This window comes from Bubalus bubalis, chromosome 15, assembly GCF_019923935.1.
Source record: "Bubalus bubalis isolate 160015118507 breed Murrah chromosome 15, NDDB_SH_1, whole genome shotgun sequence".
Taxonomy (NCBI): domain Eukaryota; kingdom Metazoa; phylum Chordata; class Mammalia; order Artiodactyla; family Bovidae; genus Bubalus; species Bubalus bubalis.
The window spans coordinates 12,320,604-12,348,348 of NC_059171.1; the positions used below are offsets into that span (position 1 = coordinate 12,320,604).

At 39.4% G+C, this 27,745-nt stretch overlaps 1 protein-coding gene across 6 annotated transcripts in view; it reads right to left on the reverse strand.

Annotated features, from left to right (window-relative positions):
- Nucleotides 1–3,583: 3,583 nt before the first annotated feature.
- The window catches only part of RAD54B (RAD54 homolog B), a 113,579-nt gene continuing 89,417 nt past the window's right edge, over nt 3,584–27,745 (reverse strand). For all 6 annotated transcript variants that reach the window (XM_006076275.4, XM_006076278.4, XM_025265040.3 and 3 more), the window contains 6 exons: nt 25,705–25,995; nt 19,004–19,179; nt 13,332–13,593; nt 11,779–11,845; nt 11,394–11,591; nt 3,584–4,018 (listed from right to left, as the gene is read on the reverse strand). In XM_006076275.4, coding sequence (XP_006076337.2) covers nt 3,801–4,018; nt 11,394–11,591; nt 11,779–11,845; nt 13,332–13,593; nt 19,004–19,179; nt 25,705–25,995 — 1,212 coding nt within the window. In that variant the 3' untranslated portion in view covers nt 3,584–3,800. The remainder of the gene's footprint in view (nt 4,019–11,393; nt 11,592–11,778; nt 11,846–13,331; nt 13,594–19,003; nt 19,180–25,704; nt 25,996–27,745) is intronic.

Here is a 27,745-nt window from a genome sequence, read left to right on the forward strand (position 1 = left end):
CTCTCTAGCCTTGACCAATGTTTCTGAACTCAGCTCATACCAAACTGCTTATTTGACACCTCCACTGGCTACCTAATAGGCTTATCAAACTTGACATAATCAAGTCTGAACTTGTGCTTTTCCCGCACAAACCTCCTCTCACAGTCTTCTTATCTCAGTAACTGGCAACTCCATTTCTCTTTTGGCTCGGGCCAGAAACCTTGCATCATTCCAAATGATTCCAACATCACTTTTTCTTTTTTTTTTACACCTTAAATTCAATCCATTCAGATATCTTGTCAGCTCTGTGTTCAAAAATATCCACAATCCAACACTGCCCTGCTCCTCCTTGGTCCAATCACCAACGCCTCTTGACAAGATTATGGCAAGAGCCTCCTAACTCATCTCATTGTTTCCAGCCCACGTTCCACCAGTTTGTTCTCATCACGGAGCGATTCATCTCGCGACTTTCCTTGGCTCAATTCCCGGTGGTTTTCCATCTCCCTCCAAGTAAAGCTGAAGCTTTCAAGATGGTCTTCGCTGCCCTATAACATCTGACCTCCTCACTGCGATTCTTTTACCTCATCTCCTACTACACTTCTCTCCCCGCAGCGGCCTCAAGCTGTTTCTCAAATGCGTCAATACTCCTTCCCCTGTCTCAGGACCTTTGCACTTGTGGTTCCTTCCATCTGGAACACTTTTTCCCAGAAAATGTCATAGGCCTCAATCCCTGACTTTTTTCAGGCTTCTGCATAAATCTACTGCATATAAATAGCAATCTCCATCTTCACTTTAATATCTCCCTTATTTTTATTTTTCTTCATAGCACTTATCACCATGTGCAATATTACGTTGTTAAGTCACTTTAGTTGTGTCCAACTCTTTGTGACCTTATGGACTATAGCTTGCTAGGCTCCTCTGTCCATGGGATGCTCCAATACTGCAGAGGGTTGCCATTTCCTCCTCCAGAGCATCTTACTGACCCAGGGATCAAACCCACATCTCTTACGTCTCCTGCATTGGCAGGCAGGCTCTTTACTGCTAGCATCACCTGGGAAGCCCTCTGAAACCACAGAACTATCTACAAAAGCAGGCTCCTACTCAGGACACTCTGGGCTGCAGAAGTAGACACACACCCAGGCACGCCAGCTCTGTGCACGCTCCAAGGCTACACGTGTGCAAGTGCATGATCCCTGCTCATTGGGGGACCAGCTTGACCGGCTCTCACGGGCAGACCTGAGAACACTGCTGGAGGGGGGTCTCCTGGGAGAGGACATGCATCCTGACCAAGCAGGCCCAAGTTCAAGGCTTCCTGGCCTAGAGCTGTAGGCCTGGGCTCCCAGGGCCGCCTCCCCAGAGCCGGGGTTCCCTCTGAGTGGCCCCACCTGGCACGTCCACCTGACACCTCTCTTACATATGCGTATCATTCTCATGATGCTAGAATGAAAGCACAGTGAGGGCAGAGACCGTCTATTCTTTGCTATATGCGTAATTCCTAAGACGATGTCCAACATGAACTAGGTATTCAATAAATAATTGTGGAATGACAAATGAATTTAATCAAAATTAAGAAAGGCAGGGATTTCAAGCAGTTCACCCATACCTAATGTGAACAGAAGTCAAGATGAAGATTGAAAAGAGTTCATTGCATTTGCCAGCTGGGGAATGACTGGATAGAGGCCTCTAGTACTGGGGACAGAAACACTGAGAATGCCTCTGAAAATGGACAGTGGTGATGACCGTACAACACTGTGAGTATACAGACAGCAATTCATTTCGACGTGGTCTGTTTTTCAAATGTGGTATGACGCAAAATTTATTGTACTTTTAAAAATGTTTTCATGTATCAGCTCATTCCATTCAACAATTATTCTGCCAACAACTAATGACAATTGGAATCCATCGATCATAATTATTCAAGTGCTTTTCCTCGGTGATGCCTCTGTGGGTAATGTCTTAGGTCAGGTCACCTGGACAACAGACCGAGCAGATCTGCATGCAGGGAGTTTGTCAGGAGCGACATCTGTAAGGCACTGAGGGAAGCAGGTCTGGACACAGAGACAAGCTGAATGGCAGTGAAGCAACAACACAGGCCTCAACAGAGGGCCTAGAGCTGGAGTGGGCCCTGAAGGCTTGTCCCAGATGAGGCAAAGGGCTGGGCCTTTCTACCCTACATCATCAGATCAGTGGGCACCAGTCACCTAGGGGAGGGACGGGAACTTAGCATAAGGTAGCTCCTTTCAGCTGTGGGCTCTTCTTGGAGAGAGACTTGGCTATGAGTGGTCGCCGGTGACACTCCCAACAGCTGGATAAATGAGCAGCTTGATCCTAAAGGGGGCAACCTGGGCAGTACACCCTAGTGTCCACTACAGTTAACATAAGACAATAACGCAGCTAGTCTCTTACCTTTTTAAAAAGATTTTATAACTGAGAATAATGTCATACAAGATACATACTGAAGACAGTTTTATATGTTAAGCCTCATATAAGAAGCCTGTAAACAGAGTCCAGAAATACCATTTTCGCTTTTTATTAGTTGATTACTTCCTTTCTGAAAAACTTGGTCCCCAAAATGCCCGTTCATGAATCACAGATGCACAAATGCCCAGGCGCGCATGTGCGTGCGTGTTTAGTCGCTCAGTCGTGTCCGACTCTTTGTGATCCCACGGACTGTAGCCTGCCAGGCTTCTCTGTCCATGGGGATTCTCCAGGCAAGAATACTGGAGGGGGTAGCCTTTCCCTTCTCCAGGGGATCTTCCCAACCGACTGATCGAACTCAGGTCTCCCACATTGCAGGTGGATTCTTTACCATCTGAGCCACCAGGGAAGCCCAAGAATACTGGAATGGGTAGCCTATCCCTTCTCCAGGGGATCTTCCTGACCCAGGAATCGAGGGGGTCTCCTGCATTGCAAGCGGATTCTTTATCATCTGAGCTACTAAGGAAGCCCACAAACACCCAGCATGGCACTACAGATCTGAAGAACTCAGATTTGATGATAATTGAGTCTTTACTCAAAACCTTAAGACCATATTCGGTCTAAAAGAATTTCCCTAAAAGGAATCAAAAGCTGATTATAGGAGCCCTAACTGGAGATTAAATGAGTAATTCCTTTCTCTTTGCAACTTCAGTCCTGTAAAGCTTGCTTTGTACACTAATGTCAACAATTTCCTCCGAAGCCTTCAACATGATGGTAGCTGAGCCATGGTCCAGTGTATACACAGTGCTTGGTGGGCATGGCTTTACAGACAGCGCGTCAGTCCCCTACGAGTCAGAGGTCCCAGATTAGAAACCAGTGCTTTGACGTGTCCAGTGCTCCTCCCCATCCTGCCACAACCTACACACCATTCTCATCCGAACTGCCCTGCATCACATCGTCAGCATCTGTAATCCCAATCTCTCATTCTCTTTCTCCCTTGAGCTATAGTTTAAACTTATCAAAGTTTTCAATTGTCTCCCACATCTATGGCTACAATTCCTAATCGATTTAGCTTTCCCAAAGACAAGAAACTGGGCATTTTACCTTTTAGTATTCCTTATGAAAATTCTTTAGAAAGCACTTAATAAAGTGTACAAATTATGGAATTATTGATAAGCAATTATAGGATGATAGAAGTATGTCTCTAATGTTTCAATATTTAGGAACATATACAAAACATTAAACAAGTCAGTTCTGACTACCATATCAAAACTATAATATAGTGTGCAACAAAATACATTATTATAATTAAAATAATTTTATTTGTTTTCCAGAAGTACATTTACTTACTAGATTAACTTTTTAAAGGGGGAAGCAAAGTAACGTCATAAAGTAATATTTCATTATATAGCAATAGTTTGATTGGTTATATTTTGAAAAAAGAATGATACATTTTCTCTTATTCTTTCAAGAAAAGGATCTGTAAGATTTAAATGATCTCCAGGAAAATGTTTCCATTGCTTCAGTTGTGACATGGAGAGAGGTTTCAGGGAATCAGACTTCTGTTGATGTGGACCAAGCTGACAATTTCTAGACACAGGGAGTTTTTCCAATGAATCACCTGAAATAAGTAAAACAATAAGAAAATCCTTAGGCCAATCAATACTCTATTATATACAATACTTTTCTTATTATATAATGAGTTTGTGTGACTTATTATATTTGATTACCATAGTTCATGTTAAGATGAGCAAATTCAATTAATTCATTCCTTTTACGAATATTTATAAATTGTTTATTATGTGTTAACTTGAGCAAAGAGGGCCAAAGTGGTCAACAAAAATAGACATGGCCTGACTTCAAGGACCTTATGATCTAACAAGAGAACTACACATTAAACAAATAATCATCTAGAGAGATAGATGTATTATAGGTCCACAATTTCTCATCTAAAAGCCTGTGGTGCCAGATAGGTTTCCTAATTTAGAATACAACTGTAACAACGTGGGATAACACTCCATAATCAAATTCATTAATCAGCTATGGCAAGAACAGTTGTACAAAAGAGATTAAAGACCATCAATAAATTCACATTAATTTAGCTAAGGTATCTGCCACCAAATAAGACTGTTGCAAATTTATGAAAGTGAAGTGAGTGAAAGTCGCTCAGTCGTGTCCAACTCTTTGCGCCCCCGTGGACTATACAGTCCATGGAATTCTCCAGGCCAGAATACTGGAGTGGGTAGCCTTTCCCTTCTCCAGAGGATCTTCCCAACCCAGGGATCAAACCCGGGTCTCCTGCATTGCAGGCGGATTCTTTACCAGCTGAGCCATAAGGGGGAAGGTGCGGGGTCGGGGGATGGGGGTGTGGTGGTGGGGGGGTGCGGGGCGGGGGGTGACAACTTTTGGTCTTTCAAGCTTTCTAGATTTCGAAACTGGAAATAAGGAACTATGGAACCACATTACAAACAGAGCTAAGGGTATGAAGCTAAGACAGAGAGGGCTGTGAGCATGTACAACAGGAGAAGCTGACCTGTGTTATTCAGATCTGAAGGATGAGAGAGTGGCCACAATGGCAAAGTAGGAAGACCCTGAGCTCGCCTTCTCCCACTGGCACACCAAAAGTAGGACTATGTAATTGTTACAAATTGCAACTTTCTATGAGAGGGACGTGAAGACCAACAGAAGAGATTTTCCACAATTAAAGACAGAAAGAACTACAAGGAGATGGGTAGGAGAGGCAGAGATGCAGTCAGGACCCACCCCGCTGTGTAGCTGACCCACAAACTGGAGGATAATCACAATTGCAGAGGTTCTCCCCAAAGACCAAGGGGCCTGTGGCCCATGTCAAGCTCTCCAGCCTAGGGGTCCCGCACAGGGAAGATGAGCCCCCAAAATATCTGGCTTTGAAGACCGAAGGGAATTGCATATGGGAAAGCCAGAGGAATACAGGAAATAGAGGTCACTTCTCCAAGATCAGGAAAAACCCAACCTATTTAACACACAAAAATAAACACAGAGGCAAAATGAGGAGACAGAAGAATATGTTCCAAGCAAAGAAGTAAGATAAAACCCCAGAAGACGTAGTAAGAGAAGTAGAGATAAGCAATCAACCCAATAAAGAGTTCAAGATAATAATCATATAGATGTGCAACAAACTCAGGAGATGAACGGTGAGAAGTTTAACAAGAGCTAGAAAATGGAAGAACCAAACAGAGCAGAAGATACAAAAGCTGAGGCTGCTTTGAGGATCTAGGAGACAGTAGAAAAATACCTCGAAAGTACTGACCAAAAAAAAAAAACCCAAAACATTAAAAAACCCTATCAACTAGAACTGTACACCCAGCAAAGACAGAATTTAAGAAAGAGAAAAAACACTTTGAAAAATAAAATACTGAGAGACTTAATCACTAATAGACCCTTGTTGGGGGAAAAAAACAAAAAATGAAAAGACAGACAGTAGAAATGAATCAAAATATATCCGTAATTATAATTAATGTAAATAGACTGAATGCTCTAGTTGAAAGAAAACATCAGACCGGATAAAAAAAGAAAATTCAGGCTCATGCTATTTAAATGAGAGCTACCTAAAACGATACAGAAAGATTTAATGTAAAAGAATGGGAAAAGATGTATCAGATAAATACTAACAATGAGAAAGTCAGTGTAATATATTAACATAAGACAAAATGAAAGCAAAAGACGTTAGGGATAAAGCAATCCCTACATAATGAAAATATAAATAATAATAAAATAATAATGAAAACATTTCACAAACAACATATAAAGTATATAAAGCAAAAATTGACAGAACAATGAGAAAGAGAAAACTTCACTGTCATACTGTAAGATTTTAATGTATTTCTTAATAATACATCTAACAAAGAATTAGGTTATTAACAGAAAAATGGGCAAATGTTATGAACAGGTGGTTCACATAAAGAAAATACAGCTCTTAACCATAGAAAAGCATTCTCAACTTCACTCATAACAAAAGAAAATTAAATTAAAACTAGACAAATGAGCCATTTTTACTCTCAGACTGACAAAAACCCAAAATCTGATAATCCTAAACTGGGAAAGCTGTGGGGAAATAGTATACTGTTGGTGGGGTATAAATGATACAACCTCCACTCCAGTGGAGGGCACCTTAGCAGGACCTATCAAACTACAAATGTACATATTCTCTGACAGAGCAAAACTGATAATTAACCTTACAGAGATATTTGAACATGTGGAAAAAGATGTATGAATGAAGATGCATACTGACTGAAAAGAACCTAATTACACAGCTGTGAGGTTAGATGAATAAATTATGGTCTATTCATTCAATGGAGGATTATATAACTGAGGGGAAAATAAGAATAAGGAAACTTTCTGTAATGATACAGAAAGATCTTGAGATATACTATTAAATGAAAAAGGTAGAGTTGAGTTCAGCTTAGTCGCTCAGTCATGTCTGACTCTTTGCGACCCCATGAGCCGCAGTACGCCAGGCCTCCCTGTTCATCACCAACTCCCGGAGTCCACCCAAACCCATGTCCATTGAGTCGGTGATGTCATCCAACCATCTCATCCTCCATCGTCCCCTTCTCCTCCTGCCCTCAATCTTTCCCAGCATCAGGGTCTTTTCCAATGAGTCAGCTCTTCGCATCAGGTGGCCAAAGTATTGGAGTTTCAGCTTCAACATCAGTCCTTCCAATGAATACCCAGGACTGATCTCCTTTAGGATGGACTGGTTGGATCTCCTTGCAGTCCAAGGGACTCTCAAGAGTCTTCGCCAACACCACAGTTCAAAAGCATCAATTCTTCAGCGCTCAGCTCTTTTTATAGTCCAACTCTCATATCCATACATGACCACTGGAAAAACCATAACCTTGACTAGACAGACCTTTGTCGGCAAAGTAATGTCTCTGCTTTTCAATATGCTATCTAGGTTGGTCATAACTTTTTCCTTCTAAGGAGTAAGTGTCTTTTAATTTCATGGCTGCAATCACCATCTGCAGTGACTTGGAGCCCAGAAAAATAAAGTCAGCCACTGTTTCCCCATCTATTTCCCATGAAGTGATGGAACCAGATGCCATGATCTTTGTTTTCTGAATGTTGAGCTTTAAGCCTACTTTTTCACTACTCTCCTCTCTCACTTTCATCAAGGGGCTCTTTAGTTCCTTTTTACTTTCTGCCGTAAGGGTGGTGTCATCTGCATATCTGAGGTTGTTGATATTTCTCCCGGCAATCTTGATTCCAGCTTGTGCTTCTTCCAGCCTAGCGTTTCTCATGATGTACTCTGCATAGAAGTTAAATAAGCAGGGTGACAATATACAGCCTTGACGAACTCCTTTTCCTATTTGGAACCAGTCTGTTGTTCCATGCCCAGTTCTAAGTGTTGCTTCCTGACCTGCATACAGATTTCTCAAGAGGCAGGTCAGGTGGTCTGGTATTCCCATCTCTTTCAGAATCTTCCACAGTTTATTGTGATCCACACAGTCAAAGGCTTTGGCATAGTCAATAAAGCAGAAATAGATGTTTTTCTGGAACTCTCTTGCTTTTTCCATGATCCAGCGGATGTTGGCAATTTGGTCTCTGGTTCCTCTGCCTTTTCTAAAACCAGCTTGAACAACTGGAAGTTCACGGTTCACGTATTGCTGAAGCCTGGCTTGGAGAATTTTAAGTATCACTTTACTAGAGTGTGAGATGACTGCAATTGTGCGGTAGTTTGAGCATTCTTTGGCATTACCTTTCTTTGAGATTGGAATGAAAACTGACCTTTTCCAGTCCTGTGGCCACTGCTGACTTTTCCAAATTTGCTGGCATATTGAGTGCAGCACTTTCACAGCATCATCTTTAAAGATGTGAAATAGCTCAACTGGAATTCCATCACCTCCACTAGCTTTGTTCATAGTGGTGTTTCCTAAGGCCCACTTGATTTCGCATTCCAGGATGTCTGGTTCTAGGTGAGTGATCACACCATCGTGATTATCTGGGTCATGAAGATCTTTTTTGTACAGTTCTTCTGTGTATTCTTGCCACCTCTTCTTAATATCTTCTGTTTCTGTTAGGTCCATACCATTTCTGTCCTTTACTGAGCCCACCTTTGCATAAAATGTTCCCTTGGTATCTCTAATTTTCTTGAAGAGATCTCTAGTCTTTCCCATTCTATTGTTTTCCTCTATTTCTTTTCATTGAGCGCTGAGGAAGGCTTTCTTATCTCTCCTTGCTATTCTTTGGAACTCTGCATTCAGATGGGTATATCTTTCCTTTTCTCCTTTGCTTTTCGCTTCTTTTCACAGCTATTTGTAAGGCTTCCTCAGACAGCCATTTTGCTTTTTTGCGTTTCTTTTTCTTGGGGAAAAAGGCATAGAAGGTACAGAATCATACACATACTACACAATCCCTTATGGGGGCCTGGGGGGAACTGGGCAAATAATATTTATTCAGAGTTCCTTGCATATGTATAAAAATACATCTAGAAGGATACACAAAAAACTAGTAACAGTAGTTTTTTATAGGGTAGCAGGACTAGAAACTAGACAGATGAGGGCATTACAGAAGGAAGTGTTTCCACCATATATATTTTATACTTTCAAATAGCTTTCATATGTAAACATTACCAATTTTCCAGTTAAATTAGTAAATTTTTAAATCTTTAAAATAAGAAAAAAGTAATTTGGTAACAGAAAGTTTGACTCATACGGCAGAACTGTAAACTAAGTAATTAAGAGAATACAAATGATTTTCATGCACAAGAGAAACATTTAGTAACTGAACACACCAGGCCATACATACACCAAGTCTCAGTAGTTGCCAAAGAATCAATATCATGCAGACCATACCTGGGACTACAGTGCAGCAGCCAGAATTCAATAACAAAAGCTAAAATACATTTTAAGCATACTTTTTAAATACCTCATGAGCCAAAGAAGAAATCATAATGGAAAATAAAAAATATTTAGAACTGAAAAATAATTAAGATGGCATATCAAAATTATGAGTTTCAGCTTAGTAGAAAATTTACAGCCTTAATAGCCATTTTAGAAAAGAAGACTGAAAGTCATTAACCTAAGGATTCAACTTTAGAAAATAAGGGAAAAAATTAGATAAACACAGGGCAAAAGAAAAGAAATAATTAGAATAGAAATCACTAAAATGGAAAAAACATACAACAGAGGAGATTAATGTTGACTATATAAAGTATAGATTATTTCATGCTAGTCTTATACAGTTTCACTTCTTAAACTCATCTCAATACAATTATCAAGTGACTTCCAACTTCCGGACATTGCTTGCTCAAGTACTACTCCAAATCGAGTTCCTATCTGAATGGTGTTCATTCTGGAGGGTTGACACTTTCAGCCTCATTTAAGCAGCACAAGCGGTGTGTGAGGTATTAAGAAGCATGGTGGCTTATGCGTACTGTCTACAAAGTATGACCTCATTAGGAATAAGTTGTACACAAAATAAACAGTAGGATTAGCCTGTCGTGTGTGTGTGTGTGTGTGTGTGTGTGTGTGTGTGTGTGTGTGAGAAACAGAAATAAGGATTAAAAACATTTCTCTAATTCTTAAATCATTATCAGGATTTGAAAGATTTTTACTAAATAAGTCAAATTTTCCAAAACTGATTCTGAAATAAGCTAAATTGAGAGAACTAACAGGGTTCTAATTAAAATTTTCTCTCCTACAGTAATGGAAATAAAACCAAAAATAAACAAATGGGACCTAATTAAAAGCAAAAGAAAACTGTAAACAAGATGAAAAGACAACCCTCGGAATGTTAAAAAATAATTGCAAACGAAGCAACTGACAAAGGATTAATCTCCAGAATATACAAGCAGTTCATGCAGCTCAGTATCAGAAAACAAACAATCCAATCAAAACAAGGTGGAAGACCTAAACAAACATTTCTCCAAAGAAGATAAACGCATGAAAAGATACTCAACATTGAAAACACAATGAAAAGATACTCAACATTGATGATTATTAAAGAAATGCAAATCAAAACTACAATGAGGTATCACCTCACACTGGTCAGAATGACCATCATCAAAAAAATCTACAGACAATAAATTCTGGAGAGGATATGGAGAAAAGGGAGTCCTCTTGCACTGTTGGTGGGAAAGCAAATTGATACAGCCACTATTCCTTTAAACAACTAGGAATAAAACTACCATGTGACACAGCAATCCCACTACTGGGCATAAACCTTGAGAAAACCGTAATTCAAAAAGACACATGTGCCCCAACATTCACTGCAGCACTATTTACAAGAGCTAGGACATGGAAGCCACCTCAATGCCCACTGACCTACAAGAAGCTGTGGCACCTATATACAACAGAATGTTACTCAGCCATAAAGAGGAGGAAATCTGAGTCAGCTGAAGTGAGGTGGATGAAACTGAAGCTTGTTATACAGGGTGAAGTTAAAAAGAGGAAAATATCATATATTAATACATACATATGGAATCTAGAAAAACGGTACTGACAAACCTATTTGCAGGATAGGAGCAGAGACACAGACGTAGAGAACAGACTGTGGAGCAGCTGGGGGGGAGGGGGCGGGTACGGATTGCGAGAGCAGCACTGACGGATAAACAGCGCCACGTGTGAGCCTGCTGAGCGGGAAGCAGCTGTGCAGCACGGGCATCTCAGCTGGGTGCTCTGGGGTGGCCTGGGGGTGGGGTGGGGAGGGGATCAGAGGGAGGCTCAGGAGGCAGGGGATATATGTACACTTATAGCTGAGTCATGTTGTCGTACAGCAGAAACCAACACAACACTGTAAAGCAATTATCCTCCAAGTGAAAACAAAAAGGGGGGTGCGGCTAAAAAAAAAATTTTTTTTTCTCAAATATCCAGGTCGTAGCTGCCCTAAGACCTGAAGAAAAAAGAATACTAACATATGCAAGTGGTCAATATTTTAGTTATTCTGTTTTTAAATATTTTCAACTGCTTAAGAGTGACCACTTAACTTCATCATAACAGAAGTAAAATGCAACTAACCTGTATGATTTTCTCCTGTACATTCACAGTCAAGCAGGTCATGAGTAACGCAATGTGAACTTTCATGCAATGTGAACAAATTTTTAAGTTCTTCCACTGAAAACTGAATATGATCAGATGTCTTGGATAGGTCTACAACTGCCCCAGAAAGATCTTGCTTACTGATCTGTCTTTGATAGATCTTTTCCTCTATGGTACCTAAAGAGAAAACATTCATTAGATTTCCTTTAGATCTTTACAACTGTCATTTTGGTAGGGTAAAATACATTTATTATTATACTAGCTAACAAAATAATATTCCTGGTACTGAAGCACAGTTTAACACACAAAATATCTTTATTTACTCAAAGAGAATGCCTCTTTTTTCATACTGGAGGGTTACTACCTGTGGTTAGGAGTCTGTAAATATGCACAGGGTGCTTCTGACCATCTCTCCACACTCTAGACATTGCCTGTAGAAAATAAATGAGAATTCTGAAAGTACAATAGAAACTAATAACCTTCTCCACATAAGCAACTTGTATTCATAAATTTAAAACTAGGAATTCTAGATTTCACTTACAGCTTCAAAAAACAAGGCCCAGGCATAACTAAGCCTTCTCTACTTCAATTTTTTTCCTGAGTTAAAGAAAGGGATGAATGAACACTCACTATGGTACTGTAAAATAACCACAGGGTGCCATGCAACAGTGAGACGGGCTATCTGCATTGAAAAAAAAAAATGGGATAGCAAGTTTGGGAAGTAAGAATGAAAAGAACCAAGGATAGCATGGGCATGGAGGGTTTATTCTCGGTCCAACAGGCTAATGATTCACCTCTAAGGAACCCTAGGATACCTGCAATCAGCTCAGGCCCTAGGTAGATCCCTGAGGTTTTAAGATTTATCCATGATAGTATTTAGTAAAAGGTCGATATTCAAACCCTGAACATTCCAAAGAAAATTATGGCCCTCAACCAGCTTCTGGAAGCCCCTGGAATATCGTGCTTGATAAAAGCATCTTAGGTTACCTGGGGTCTTGGGCCACACCAAGCTGTTTATGCTAACGATGTGATTTAGGTGGGGACTTGGGCCAGTTTGACCTTTGCAGAGGCCAATTCGTGCCTACATGACCAACCTCCCACAAAAAGTCTAGACATCAAGGCTCAAGTGAACTTCTCTGCTTGACAAAATTCCATGGGTGTTGTCACTCACTGATGCTGGGAAAATTAAGTGTTGTCCACATAATCCCATAGGGAAAGGAAAACCGGAAGCTTGTACCTGCTCTCTCCTGGACTCTGCCCTATGTACCTTTCACCTGTGCTGATTTTACTCTGTATCCTTTCACTGTAATAAACCCTAACTTGAATATAACTGTTTTTCCTGATTCTGTGAGTCCTTCTAGTGAATCAATGAACCTGAGGATCGTCTCCCGGTCCCCTAACACAGCTACCAGGTGAGGTGCAAATCTATAGGTAGAAACCTCAAAATCTGTGAAGATGGACTGTACTCTGAAGAAAACCAAAGGCTGCTTCTGAGATATTTTCCTAAGGAAGCTAATTTTGCATTTTCACCATACCCTGCACAAACATGGCACCTGCAACACCTTGCTGTGCTCCCCTGATGGTCATGGACATCCTGAAGGCTCAGCTAACTACAGAGCCAAGTAGGGCCTGGAGACATACCCGGCTTGGGTATGAATCCTGGCTCTGCCTCTTACAAGCTATGTGACCTGGAACAAGCTTCCATAGCTTCATCTGCAAAACAGAGCTTACAACACGCACACTTGCAGGACTACTGTGAGGACGGAACAGATGTAAAGCATGTAGTAGATGACTGATACAAAATAAGGGCTGAATATGCAGCAGTTCTTATACTTCATCATCAGCCTCATATCCCCGCAGGCCCCATATCCCCCTTCAGCATTTTATAATGTTTGTTTAATATAGAAACAGTCCTACCTGGATATCAGTAGCTGGATTCCAATCAATGTCATAGAGGATTAAGTGAGATCCTCCAATAAGGTTAAGCCCCACACCACCAGCTTTTGAACTTAACAAAAAAATAAAATCAGAAGAGTATTTACTATTAAAGCCATCAACAATTTGCTGCCTTTGAGAGATTGGGGTCTGTCCATCAAGTCTTGTATAAGCATATCCATGACGCTTGCAGACTTCTTGTAAAATATCCAGGGTTCGTGTATAGTTGGATACCAACACAACTCTGTCAATCAAAAAGAAAGAATCTTCATATACAACCTGGAAGCAGTATTAGATTCTTTTAATTAGAGAAAAATACTAATATTATCACTGATATTTATAGAATATCCAAGAGAACTTTGTATAATTAAAACATAGATTCTCTTTCAAATTCCATTTTAAAGTCAATATCTAAGAGGGAATTCCCTGGCAGTCCAGTGGTTAGGACTCTGTGCTTTCACTGCCAAAGGCATGGGTTCAATCCCTGGTTGGCAAGCTGGGATCCCACAAGGCACATGGTGTGGCCAAAAAAAAGAAATCTAAGAGACTTTCAGTATAAAGATAATGGAGTAAACACCTTTCTGCTTTCATTACCTTTCTTAAGTCACCCTAAGAACAGCAGGAGAATAAGAAACAGAAACACAAACTCTATCTCTGATGAAACAAGGAGAGATTTATATATGAAAACAGAGACTAGTGGAATGGTGATGTGTTTAGGAGTGAAACCTAAGTGCCCAAAGAGGGATATACAAGTCCATTCACACAGTCACATCTTACAAAGCCAGCGCAGAAGGAAGGGGTTTAGACTGCAGCTATTACAAGAACAAAGTAAGTAGAACCCAGGCCCTACTCCCATGAAACTAGTTGACTTCTCTTTCTCAACTAGAATACTTATTCTCTGTGGAAAGTAAATCAAAGAAACTTAGACCAGGGAACTCTAGAAGGCAGAGATATAGCAACAAACCAAAATGCGAGTCTGAGTTTCTCATGTCTCTCATCCTCTAGCAGGCTAGCCCAGGCTTATTCACATGGTAACAAAAAGGTTCCAGGAACCCCAAGGGAGGGCAAGCCCCACTGCGCAAGATCTTTTCAAGCCCCCTGTTTTGCCATGTTTGCCAGCATCTCATGGGCCAATCCAAGTCAGGTTGCTGAGCTCAGAGTCAGAATGGGATATCACCCAAAGTTACACAGCAAAGGAACAAGGATAGAGGGAGGGAGAACTTGAGACCATTGGTTGCAATCTACCAACATTCCTATAAAAAGAATCTGCCTGTACTAATATAGGAACAACATTATTACTACTATTAGTAGTATAGGAAGAACACTCCAGTACTAATATTTCAGTCACTTTTTCCCCTTCCTTTTCAATACTATTGTGTGGATGAATAACATTATCCAAACATAGTTTTTCTGACACAACTTTACTGGACTGGAGGAAGTCTGGTTTAGAATATTTTTCCCAAACAAGTTCTTATAAGACTAGTTGTAGACTAACAGGAGCAGTGATTATCTTGGTAAGGAGTCTTGGACAATCCCCTTTCAGAGGTCGAGAGCTCTCCCTTCCCCGCCACATACATACCACTTTCAAATAAGGACAGTATTTTTATGATTACTTTACTGTCCCTAAAAGCAGCTGAAATCTGCAGGCAAGGCTGCCATGTGAGGTAGAGTGCAAGGTGTACCCAGCACAGGAGTGTCCAACCAAGATGTATGGAGGCTGGAATTCAGCATGAACTCTGCTCACAGGGTTTCAAGCCATGCATAAATGCAACAACCAAGAGGGAAGAGGAACTTTTTAAATTTCGAAGTATCTTTTTTAGAAATTCCATATAAGGGCCACCATCCAGACAAGTCAGGAGCTCTAACTCATCTTAACATACACAAAAGCACTGTTGAAGAGTTCAGCCTGTGGACCTGAAACACACTAGCCGGTTCCGGTTAAGGACAGCACAGTAGGCCAAGTGACAGCAATACTGTCCCTGAGGTCAAGCACTGTGAGCAACTTACAGCTACGTATTTTAAAGGTCTGGGAGATGTTTGTGCAGAGGCAGTTCAGCTGTGGAAAACCTGACCTCTATACCCAATTGGCCATATGAGAAAAAACATAAAGGGCTACAACTCTAGAACAACAACAACAAAAAAAACCCAATTAAAAAATGGGCAAAGGATTTGAATAGAAATCTTCCAAAGAAAATATACAAATAGTCAACAAGTACATTAAAAGATGCCCAGCATCACTAATTACTGTGGGTGTGTGGGCGCAGGTGTGCACTCAGTCGCTCAGTTGTATCCAGCTCTTTACGACCCCATCGACTGTAGCCTGCCAGGCTCCTCTGTACGTGGAATTTTCCAGGTAAGAATACTGGAGTGGGTTGCCATTTCCTACTCCGAGAGATCTTTCCGACCCAAAGATCAAACACACATCTCTTACATCTCTTGCACTGGCAGGCAGATTCTTTACCACTGTGCCATTTGGAAAGCCCCTATTAATTACTAAGGAAATGCAAATCAAAACCACAATGAGATATCATCTTACTCCCATTAGGACATCACAAACAAAACAGAAAATAGCAATACTGGTGAGGCTGTTGAGAAACTAGAACCTTTGTGCACTCTTGGTGAGAATGTAAAATGGTGTGGTCACTGCAAAAAAAGAGTATGGACGTTCCTTAAAAAATTAAAAAGAGAATTATCCTATGATCCAACAATTCTATTTCTGGATATGTATCCAAAGGAATCGAAAAGAGGGTCTCAAAAAGACACTGATACACTCATGTTCACAGCAACATTATTCACAACCGCCAAAAGGTGGAAGCAGCCCAACTGTCCATCAGCAGATGAATGGGTAAACAAAATATCATATATATATACAGTGGACTATTATTCAGCCTTAAAAAGGAAAGAAATTCTGACACATGTTAGAACATGGATGAACTTTGAGGACATTATGCTAAGTAGAATAAGCTAGTCATAAAAAGACAAAGCATCGTATGATTTCACTTATGTACGGTACCTACAGTAATCAGATTCATGGAGACAGAAATTAGACGGGTGGTAACATGCAATTAAAAGATGCTTACTCCTTGGAAGGAAAGTTATGACCAACCTAGATAGCATATTCAAAAGCAGAGACATTACTTTGCCAACAAAGGTCCGTCTAGTCAAGGCTATGGTTTTTCCAGTAGTCATGTATGGATGTAAGAGTTGGACTGTGAAGAAAGCTGAGCGCCAAATAATTGATGCTTTTGAACCGTGGTGTTGGAGAAGACTCTTGAGAGTCCCTTGGACTGCAAGGAGATCCAACCAATCTATTCTAAAGGAGATCAGTCCTGTTCTTTGGAAGGACTGATGCTAAAGCTGAAACTCAAATTCTTTGGCCACCTGACATAAAGAGTTGAGTCACTGGAAAAGACTCTGATGCTGGGAAAGATTGAGGGCTGGAGGAGAAGGGGATGACAGAGGATGAGATGGCTGGATGGCATCACTGACTCGATGGACATGAATTTGAGTGAACTCTGGGAGTTGGTGATGGACAGGGAGGCCTGGCGTGCTGTGATACATGGGGTTGCAAAGAGTCAGACACGACTGAGCGACTGAACTGAACTGAACACACTAGTATATATAAAATATTACCCAATAAAACATTTTAATCCAACTGTATTAAAGAGTTCATAGAAAGTTTCCTTATTTTGGTCACTTCATTATTATGATAAAAGCAAATGACACTATTAATGCTCCAAAGAGGTGAAGCAGACTCCTTGACAATTAAATATAATTACTATTTTGCAAACTTGTCTCTGTATTTTTGCATTCAATAAGTTTGAATATCTCTTACCAGGATAATTAAGACATAGTCCCTGCACTATAGGTGCTGATATAGAAGAAAACTACTGATCACAGTATAACATGTGAAGAGCTCCACCAGAGGCAGGGACATGACGCTAGGGGCGTACAGAAGAGGGGCTGTGAACTCAGTATGAGGCCAGGGGCTTCCAAGAGGAGAAAGCATCTGAGCTGAGTCTTAATGAAGAAAAAGCTGGCCAGAAGCATGAGAAATGGAGGTATAGGAACCTGCAACAGGTAAGAACAGAGGTGAGAAGCAGAGCAAATTATAGGTTCTGCAAATAGATTCTGGTATAATTGGACAACATGAAAGTGTGAAGGAGTCAAGAGGGATTAAGGCTGGAAAAGTAGGCATCGCCCATGTCATGAAGAGTCTTGACCAATGTGCCACAGAGTTGAGAAATTTCTGGAAGGTGAATGGGAATCTTTGAATGATTTTTAAGAAAAGGAGGGATGTGTTCACATTTGTATTTTAAAAAATATACAATTTAGGGCATACTGATATGCAATGGGATTGAAAGTCAGAGGAACACAGTTTATACAAGACTACCACAACCCAATTGTAATAACAAGAATCAAAACAAAAATCTTGGCGCTGAACAGCAGTAATTAACACAACAGTGTAATCCAACCAGACCTCAAAAATAAATTTTTTAAAAAATTTAAAATAAAACTCAAAACAGGTGCTAAAAAAAATCTTGGTACCAGAAAGCAAATAGATTCCTGAGATTAAGAAATAAAACCAACAGAATGTAGTGACTGATGACATTGGGAAAGTGCAGGAGAAAAGTGAGTCTAGAATGATGAAAGCTTTTTCTTTGCGTATGGTACCATTCATCAAGCCAAGGAACGGTGAAAAAAGATTTAGGCTTGCAATGGCAAAGTGATGAAGCTGGTCTGGTACATGAGAAGGCTGAGATCCAGACAGATTTAGATACCATTAAATAGAGGCTTGAACTAGAGATACAATTTGGAATCAACACTATATGGCTGACAGCTGAAACTAGGGAAATAGAACTGAGGCAGGAAGGATGTTTAGAGTGAGAAGGAGGCTGAAGAGAATGTCCTCAGGAGTATCAACATTTAAGGACAGAAAAAGAATGATTCTTAAAGAGATAAAGTAATGACTTAGGGGCTTCCCTGGTCGCTCAGTGGTAAAGAATCACCTGCCAAGGTAGGAGACACGGGTTCGATCCCTGACGCAGAAAGATCTCACATCCTGTGGAGTAACTAAGCCAGGGCGCCACAACTATTGAGCCTTTGCTCTAGAGCCTGAAAGCTGCAGCCACTGAGCCCACGTGCACAGCCACTGAAGCCCGCACGCCTAGGGCCCATGTTCCACAAGAGAAGGTCGTGCACTGAGACACCTGTGCACCGCAACGAGGGAGGAGCCCCTGTTCGCTGCACCTACAGAAAACCCGTGTAGGTGCTTTAAAAGCAGAAAATTTTACAAATCAACAAATTTAAAAACAGAAAATTTTAAAAAAAGACACAAATCAACAAATTTAAAAACAGAAAATTAAAAAAAAAAGACACAAGTTAGGTATTACATATCAAAAGGTATCTCTAGGGTTTATTAAATATAGGTATTTACATTTAGTTTTTCTTAGATTAAAAACTTACAGGCACATTGGTAATGATAAATTTTTAAAAGACTAGGAGCTGACCATGCCCCCAAAGAAGAAGAAAACTTATTTTTAATGTTTTCTTTTTTTTTTCCCAAAAAGAGGCAGTGAGAGGAGGGAGTAAAGACATGGTCTAAGCTAAAATTCCATAAGCACATAGAAGCAGTTATTAAACTGCCCTCTTACTTTTCAGCAGGACGAAGTTCGCGGATAACGGCTAAGAGCTTTGACAGCACCTGCAGTTTTCCGGACTCTTCCTCAGTAAACATGATCGGATTGTAATCAGCAGGGAACACATTCATCAGGCCTTCATAGAGATTTCTTTCTTCACTCTCATCCCAAGTTGAGTTGCTTTCTTTTTCCTGTTCAAAAGGATGATTGTCAACCCTGGTTCATGTTTTTTAGACAGGGAGGAAAAAATGCTAAAATTATGGGTAAAAAAACTGAAGCTTAATAGCTACCTGAAAAGCCCACTCTAATTGTTACCTAAATCTTTAAAGGTCACAATTTGGCCATGTTTGATTAGAGCAGTTCTAATGATGTCTCCAAAATGCCTGCTCCCTGAACCCCACAAGTGCCATATCACTGCCGATGTGTGATCGAGGGGGAGGCGGGTAAGCGAGAAATAAACAGAGGAAAACAAGAGGGCAGACAGTGCTAGGAAATCTATGCTCTCCAAAACCCTGAGGATCCTCATCACTGCTGCCTCATTTTCTCTTCTTCCCTCCTTCTCTCCCTGCTGTTCCTTTTCTCTCCTGATTCGCAGGCTCACACAGCACCTCCCAGGTGATACTCAAACTCAAACACAATAGTTGACTCAATCTTATCCACTTCTTCTACAAGAAGGAATAATTCTGCCAACACATTAACAGAGAAATTTACTGTTAGTTACAGTATTTTGGCTTTTTTACAAAAAGTTTTTGTATATTATTCCAAAGAGATTATCACTACCTCCGAAATTCCCCTGCCAAAACTTACATGTGAACACAAAACTGGAGATTACATTTGTTAATGACTGCATCACTTTTTTAGATTAAATTTCTGGGATTGGCAGTCTTCTCACTCTCTCCCACATTTACCAGATTTATCACTGTTCTTGAAACTTTGTTCAGCCTATGCCCCCTGCCTGAAATGTTCCATCACTTTTTTTATTTTGCCCAATTATCCCACCCCTATAAACACTTGAGGACCCAATGCAAATTCAACCTGATTACTCACCGACACCTTTTTGGGGACATTGAGTCTTAAAATTTTATGGCTACACAGTACATTTCAACTTTGAATTTATTTAGTTGTACAATTAACAATTTTTTTATAAATCCCTAATGCTTTGATGTGTGTTATAATCTTTCATTAATAATACTAGAAACATCTTAAGGGCAGTGAATCCTATAGCATAAAATGCTTGGCACAAAGTACTAATTTTAACTTGGCTTATTCCCAAAACATAGCAATATTTGCATAAAATCACTTGATTAAAAATACTTGGAACCCTAAGATATTTACATAACTGGAATATATATGAGAGGGGAGATGGTTGCTGGCTGGTTTGGGTTAGGTTTCCTACACCAATGCCTACACCTTGGCAGGGTTATCAAAGGATGACAGACCCCAGGTCCAATCTGCAGCTTTTCATGTTCAGAAACTTGCATATGCTTAAGCTCTAGGGAAATGAGCCATACTAACCAAATTAAGAGACTAAATCAGACTATAAATTATATAAATTTATTGACCTATAAATGAGACCTGCCTATTTACACCAACTGGTCTATGTATTCTGTCCTATAAACGGTCCATGGGGAAGCCAAGTTATTAGCACTAAGTTGTCTGGTGAACATTAAACCAAAATACAAGGGAGATGAATGATCCTAAGGCACAAGAGTTTTAAACCAGGAGCACATAATCAGAATCACTTGAGGCAGCTTTTTCAAAATCTTCATGACTGGGTCCTACTCTCAGAGAATCTGAACTGGCTCACAAGTGTCTGGAGTGGACAAATGTACTCTTAAGAGCTTCCCTGAAGACCGTAATGTATACTCCTAATTAAGAATCAATTAACAGATAACATCTTTATGCTGAGACAGCCTGATTCATGGAGGTGCATCACAGAGATTTACCAGTTAGACTTCCCAAATCAACTAGATAGGGCAATCTCTTCTCTGATTCTATGCAACCCAATACTCTCCTTATAAGAAGATACACATACATCATATATAAGAAGATACACAGAAATACACAACTCTTAAAAGTTGTGACTTTTAGTATTTTTATTGGTTATATCCATGCACATTTCCTGAAGAGAAACCCATCATTTTGACTGAACTTGGGAAAACAATCTAGTTTCAGTTGGAACACATTTATTAAGCCATTGCTTAAAGATTACTTATATGTGTGAAAGGCTCATTTCAATCATTTTTTTATTGATCCTTACTTGCTATGATGTTAGAGGGATGGTAAATTATGTACTCTATTTGAAGTTTGTAGTATATTCTGCCTGTTATTAGTTAAGCGGTACATTCTAGGCCACCATAGGTTTTTTCTTTTAAGGAAGAATTCAGGATTCTTTTTTTGCTGGGCATCATGCCCAAAGAGTTTAATTTTTATCACTGTGTACAGATTCTGTTCCTTTAAAAGTTGCTTAATACATTGTTATAATCCTGTTGACTGCAGAGTTATAGAAAGCTGACTTCTCCTATGATAAACTATGTAAATATAATCCACTGTAGGAATAAACATGGAGAAATGTGACAGAACACTACATCTCCTAAATACATAATGACCTCCGCATAACATAGCACCCACAGGTTTTCTTTTCATTTGTTTGTAAATTATTTTACTGTTTAAAGAAAAATAAAAGAAGAAAAATTAAGGGTGAGTTGGGGATAATAGGGTATTAATAGTTACTGTACAACTTCCATGACCAGGCATTCTGCTAGGTTCTTTCCATATTCTTTCATCAAACTGCCCCAATAACATTATCAGGAGGTTGTTATTATCTCTGTCTTCCAGTTAAGACAAACTACGGCTCACAGACATAACTTGGCCATGGTTAAACTTGCTTTTAGTTAAATAAGTAGTCCAGAAAAAGAAATCCAAGCAGGCAAAGTGGTTGTCTGAGGAGACTTTACAAATATCTGAGAAAAGAAGAGAAGCAAAAGGCAAGGGAGAAGGGGAAAGACATACCAAACTGAATGCAGAATTCTAGAGAATAGCAAGGAGAGATAACAAAGCCTTCTTAAGTGAACGATGCAAACAAATAGTGGAAAATAATAGAATAGGAAAGACTAGAGATCTCTTCAAGAAAACTGGAGATAGCAAGGGACCATTTCATGCAAAGATGGGCACATGAAGGACAGGAATGGTAAGGACTTAACAGAAGCAGAAGAGATTAAAAAGAAGTGGTAAAAAAACATACAGAAGAACTATACAATAAAGGTCTTATATGACCCAGAAAATCACAATGGTGTGGTCCCTCACCTAGAGCCAGACATCCTGGAGTCAAGTGGGCCTTAGGAAGCATCACTACAAACAAAGCTAGTGATGGTGATGAAATTCCAGATGAGCTATTTCAAATCCTAAAAGATGATGCTGTGAAAGTGCTGCCATCAATATGTCAGCATTTGCTGACCACAAGTGGTCACAAGACTGGAAAAAGTCAGCTTTCATCCCAATCCCAAAGAAAGGCAATGCCAAAGGATGTTCAAACTATCCTACAATTGTGCTCATTTCACGTGCTAACAAAGTTACGCTCAAAATCCTTCAAGCTGGGATTCAACCATAGGTGAGCCAAGAACTTCCAGGGGTCCAAGCTGGGTTTAGAAAAGGCAGAGGGACCAGAGCTCAAACTGCCAACATTTGTTGGATCATAGAGAAAACATCTACTTCTGCTCCACTGACTGTGCTAAAGCCTTTAACTGCGTGGATCACAACAAACTGGAAAATTCTTAAACAGACAGGAATACTAGACCACCTTACCTGTCTCCTGCAAAACCTGTATGCAGGTCAAGAAGAAACAGTTAGAACCAGACATGGAACAAAGGACTGGTTCAAAATTGGGAAAGGAGTATGTCAAGGCTGTATACTGTCACGCTGCTTATTTAACTTATATGCAGAGCTGTTGCTGGTGTTCAGTCGCCCAGTCGTGTCTGACTCTTTGTGACCCCATGACTGCAGCACTCCAGGCCTCTCTATCCCTCACCATCTCCCAAAATTTGCCCAAGTTCATGTCCATTGCATTGGTGATGTCATCCAGCAATCTCATCCTCTGACGCCCTCTTCTCCTTCTGCCCTCAATCTTTTCCAGCATCGGGGACTTTTCCAATGTACTTTGCATGATATGCAGAGTACATCATGCAAAACGCAGGGCTGGATGAATCACAAGCTGGAATTAAGATTTCCAGGAGAAATATCAACAACCTCAGATATGCAGATAATACCACTCTCATGGAAGAAAGCAAAGAGGAATTAAAGAGCCTCTTGATGAGAGTGAAAAAGCTAAGAACATTTAAAAAACTAAGATCATGGCATCCAGTCCCATCACTTTATGACAAATAGAAGGGGAAAAAGTGGAAACAGTGATGATTTTCTTTTCTTGGGCTCCAAAATCATGGCAGACGGTGACTGCAGCCAAAAAATTAGAAGATTGCTTGCTCCTTGGAAAAATAGCTATGACAAACCTAGAGTGTATTAAAAAGCAAAGACATCACTTTGCCAACAAAGGTTCATATAGTTAAAGCTATGGTTTTTCCAGCAGTCATGTAAGGATGTGAGAGTTGGACCATAAAGAAGACTGAGCACCAAAGAATTGATGCTTTTGAACTGTGGTGCTGGAGAAGACTCTTGAGAGTCCCTTGGACTGCAAGGACATCAAACCAGTTAATCCTGAAGGAAATCAACCCTGAATATTCACTGGAAGGACTGATGCTGAAGCTGAAGCTCCAATACTTTGGCCACCTGATGCGAAGAGCTGACTCAATGGAAAAGACCCTGATGCTGGGAAAGACTGAGGGCAGGAGGAGATGGGGGTGACAGAGGATGAGATGGTTAGATAGCATCACTGACTCAATGGACATGAATTTGAGCAAACTTCGGGAGACAGTGAAGGACAGGGGAGCCTGGCATGCTGAAGTCAATGCAGTTGCAAAGAGTTGGACATGACTTAGCGACTAAGTAACAACAACGAAAGTGGAGAGTGAAAAAGTAGGCTTAAAGCTCAACATCCAGAAAATGAAGAACATGGCATCTGGTCCCATCACTTCATGGGAAATAGATGAGGAAACAGTGGAAACAGTGTCAGACTTTATTTTTTGGGCTCCAAAATCACTGGAGATGGTGACTTGCAGCCATGAAATTAAAAGACGCTTACTCCTTGGAAGAAAAGTTATGACCAACCTAAACAGCATATTGAAAAGCAGAGACATTACTTTGCCAACAAAGGTCCGTCTAGTCAAGGCTATGGTTTTTCCAGTGGCCATGTATGGATGTGAGAGTTGGACTGTGAAGAAAGCTGAGCGCCAAAGAATTGATGCTTTTGAACTGTGGTGTTGGAGATGACTCCTGAGAGTCCCTTGGATTGCAAGGAGATCAGCCCTGGGATTTCTTTGGAAGGAATGATGCTAAAGCTGAAACTCCAGTACTTTGGCCACCTCATGTGAAGAGTTGACTCATTGGAAAAGACTCTGATGCTGGGAGGGATTGGGGGCAGGAGGAAAAGGGGACGACAGAGGATGAGATGTCTGGATGGCATCACCGACTCGATGGACATGAGTTTGAGTGAACTCTGGGAGATGGTGATGGACAGGGAAGCCTGGCGTGCTGCGATTCATGGGGTCGCAAAGAGTCGGACACTACTGAGCGACTGAACTGAACTGAACTGAACAACATCAGAGTAGGGACTGATACTTATCGTTTCAACTCCCAAACAGAAAGTTCTCACTGTAGCCCAAATTGCCTTATGTTCAAATCCAAATGGACAGCTCAACTATGTAGCCATTAAAAACCATATTTGTAGAAGGCATCTAATGTGGGGAAATGACTATAATTTATTTAGTTAAAAAAAAAGATTTTTAAATAATAAGCATAGCATCATTACAATTAAGTTTCTCTAGAAAAAGACTACACATGTGTATCTTTAAGCTCCTATTTTCTCACCAAAAAAGGGATGGTAATAATACTTATTCCATAAAATTCTGTGAAGAATAAGTAAAATAATATTTGAAAAGTACTTAGTGTTTGATACATGTAAATGTTTAATAAGCATCAACTAAGATTATTATTATTAATACCAAATGTGGTTTTGTCTAGCTGAAGAGCTTTACCTCTTTATAACAAATTTCTCAAAGTGGTATTGCCAGGCCACAAGTTACATAAAATTTTAAGGTCTTTGATACACATTACTAAACTGTCTCCCAGTTAGACCAATTTACATTCTAACCAGTATATGATTTTTATTTTCTTCTTTGTGATTTTCACAAATTTTGTACAATAATCATGTATTACTTCTACAATGAGGAAAAAATAAATTATTTCTTAATGGTGGATTTTGTATGTGTCAAACCAAACAGAGTGACTGGCTTTGTTAACATAAAATAGGAAGGGAAACCAGGACCAAGCATTAGGTGAGGCACCAGGGGGCATGGGACACAAAATCCAGAAGGAAGACCCTGAAGCCCAGTTTACCCCTCGTTCAGCTCCATGAATAAGGACATGCTCTGAAGAACAAGCAGAAGGATGGAGGAGCTCTAGAGAAGAATCACACCGGAAAGGCTGCACAGCTTTTGGAAAACACACACATGTAACCTCAGAGATCAGTCTCATCTGCCCTCTTGGGTTCATATGACATAGAACCCTCAGCTCATATTCCTGACACAGTCTCACACACTACTTACCTTTATTGAGCCGAACAAAAGGCAGGGGTGATTGCACAGCTTTTTAAGAGCTCCGATACATATTAGATGAGAAGTATTTTCCAACAGTCCTTGAAGACAGAATCTGACGGCCTGAGAATTTAACAGTTTTCTATAAAGTGCAATCTGTAGGGCTCCTGGTCGGCAAAAGACTACATTCTCTATTTTAGGAGGGAGATATTGATTTATGACTTCTTGGGTTCTTCTAAGGATGAAGAGTCCAGTGAGGCAAGTAAGTTCAGCTGCTCTTTGCTCTCCTAACTCCCTTTCTTCCTGTGGAAAATAGCAGACTTAAAAGTGTTTTAGACAAAAAGAATACATGCAGTTAAAAAGAATATTAAATATTTTATCATGATCCAACATTTACTAATTGCTTCCCTTCAGATTTATTTTAAACAAAAATTATTTGAAATACAGTTTAGAATAGAAAAACCAACAATCATCTCTTTAAATGTTTAGCATAATCATTTAATTAAGGGAAGCCAAAGTCTTCGAATCCTTGCTTGTTTGGCTACTGCCACAACTGAGAACCACTGGAAATCAATAATCTACAAACTGAATTATCTGAAAGTAAGCTTTTATGTGAAGATACGATGGTACAATAGTCTTAAAATCGTTATCAAAGCACTAAAAAAGCAAATTCTTGGAAGAAAATATTTTGACAAGTTACTGATCCTAAAACTAAGCCTTTAAGAAATTACTGGCACAAGGCACTGCTGACTCTTTCAAAATCATTACACATTGTTTGTTCACTATATAATAGTACATCTTTAAAGTCAAAATACACTATGAGTGAAATATATTTAAATTCTCTACATAGAATCTTCTAATCTTCTACATTAGAATCTTCACAGTATAAGTACATATTTGTTTTTATATACATCATGGAAAATTTCCCTTATATTTTAAAACTATTTTCCATTTTTATTCCAAAAAAACTGGGTCACAGGTCAGAAAGTACAGTGATGCAAAAATAAGAAAATTAAAGCCAACTTTCATTAACCAGAAATAGCAAATGTCAAAACTTTTTACAAATATCTTCAAAATCATTTTGTTTGCATAAATATGCAAATAGATGTTTTATTTTTATTTGTTACAAAAAACATGATCTCAAACGATAAAGCATCATGGAAACCAGAAACCAGTTTGGTTTATCATCATAGTCCTCCATGTCTGGAGCTTAGCATTTGGCCCATTTCAGGGATTTCATATGTAAATACTGGGAAAATAAATGAATGTGATCTTATTTTTAAATAATGAATCATAAACATTTTCCTTTCTATGAAATATATGAAATAATTATTTTTATATGGTTCCTGGTTCATGGAAAATGCTCAGTAACTATCTGTTAACTAATCACAGTATTGTATTAATTCTGAGATTTACTTTTTTTCTCACTTTAACTTCTCTGAAATAGGATGCTTTTACAATTGATGACTTCTTACAATTACAACTGACAGTATGTTTTGTTACTGGTGCAAAAAATAATGGTGCATCCTAAAATTAACAGTATCCTAAATGCAATGAAATATACAACATACAGCACCTAACTTAGATTTTCCTATCTTCAGAAATGTTTATTTCCAATTAGTTTGTTTTCCTTAGTTTTATCTGATTTTTTTTACCCTTACAGCTAAATCTTTAAGCATTTAATAAAAATCTATGACTATTTCTTTATAATAAATTCCTAAAGCTGGTATTTCTAGGCCACAAGATACATTCACATTTAAAGCTTTTAATACATATTGGCAAACTATCTTCCAATCATACCAATTTTTATTTCAACCAGTAGAGGACAGTATTCTTAGGTACATTTGCTATTACAGTGCAAATCTAACCAATTAAAACATCAATAGAAAAGTACAAAAATCACTTCACAGTTATTTACATTTTTCAAAGTCAGTAAAGATAAACATTTTTATATGTTTACTATCATTTATAATTCTTTGTGAAGTACCTACCAATGAATCTTTTTAAAGTGATAATGTCATTTTACAAAGTAAGAAATGCAAGAGAAGTTGAA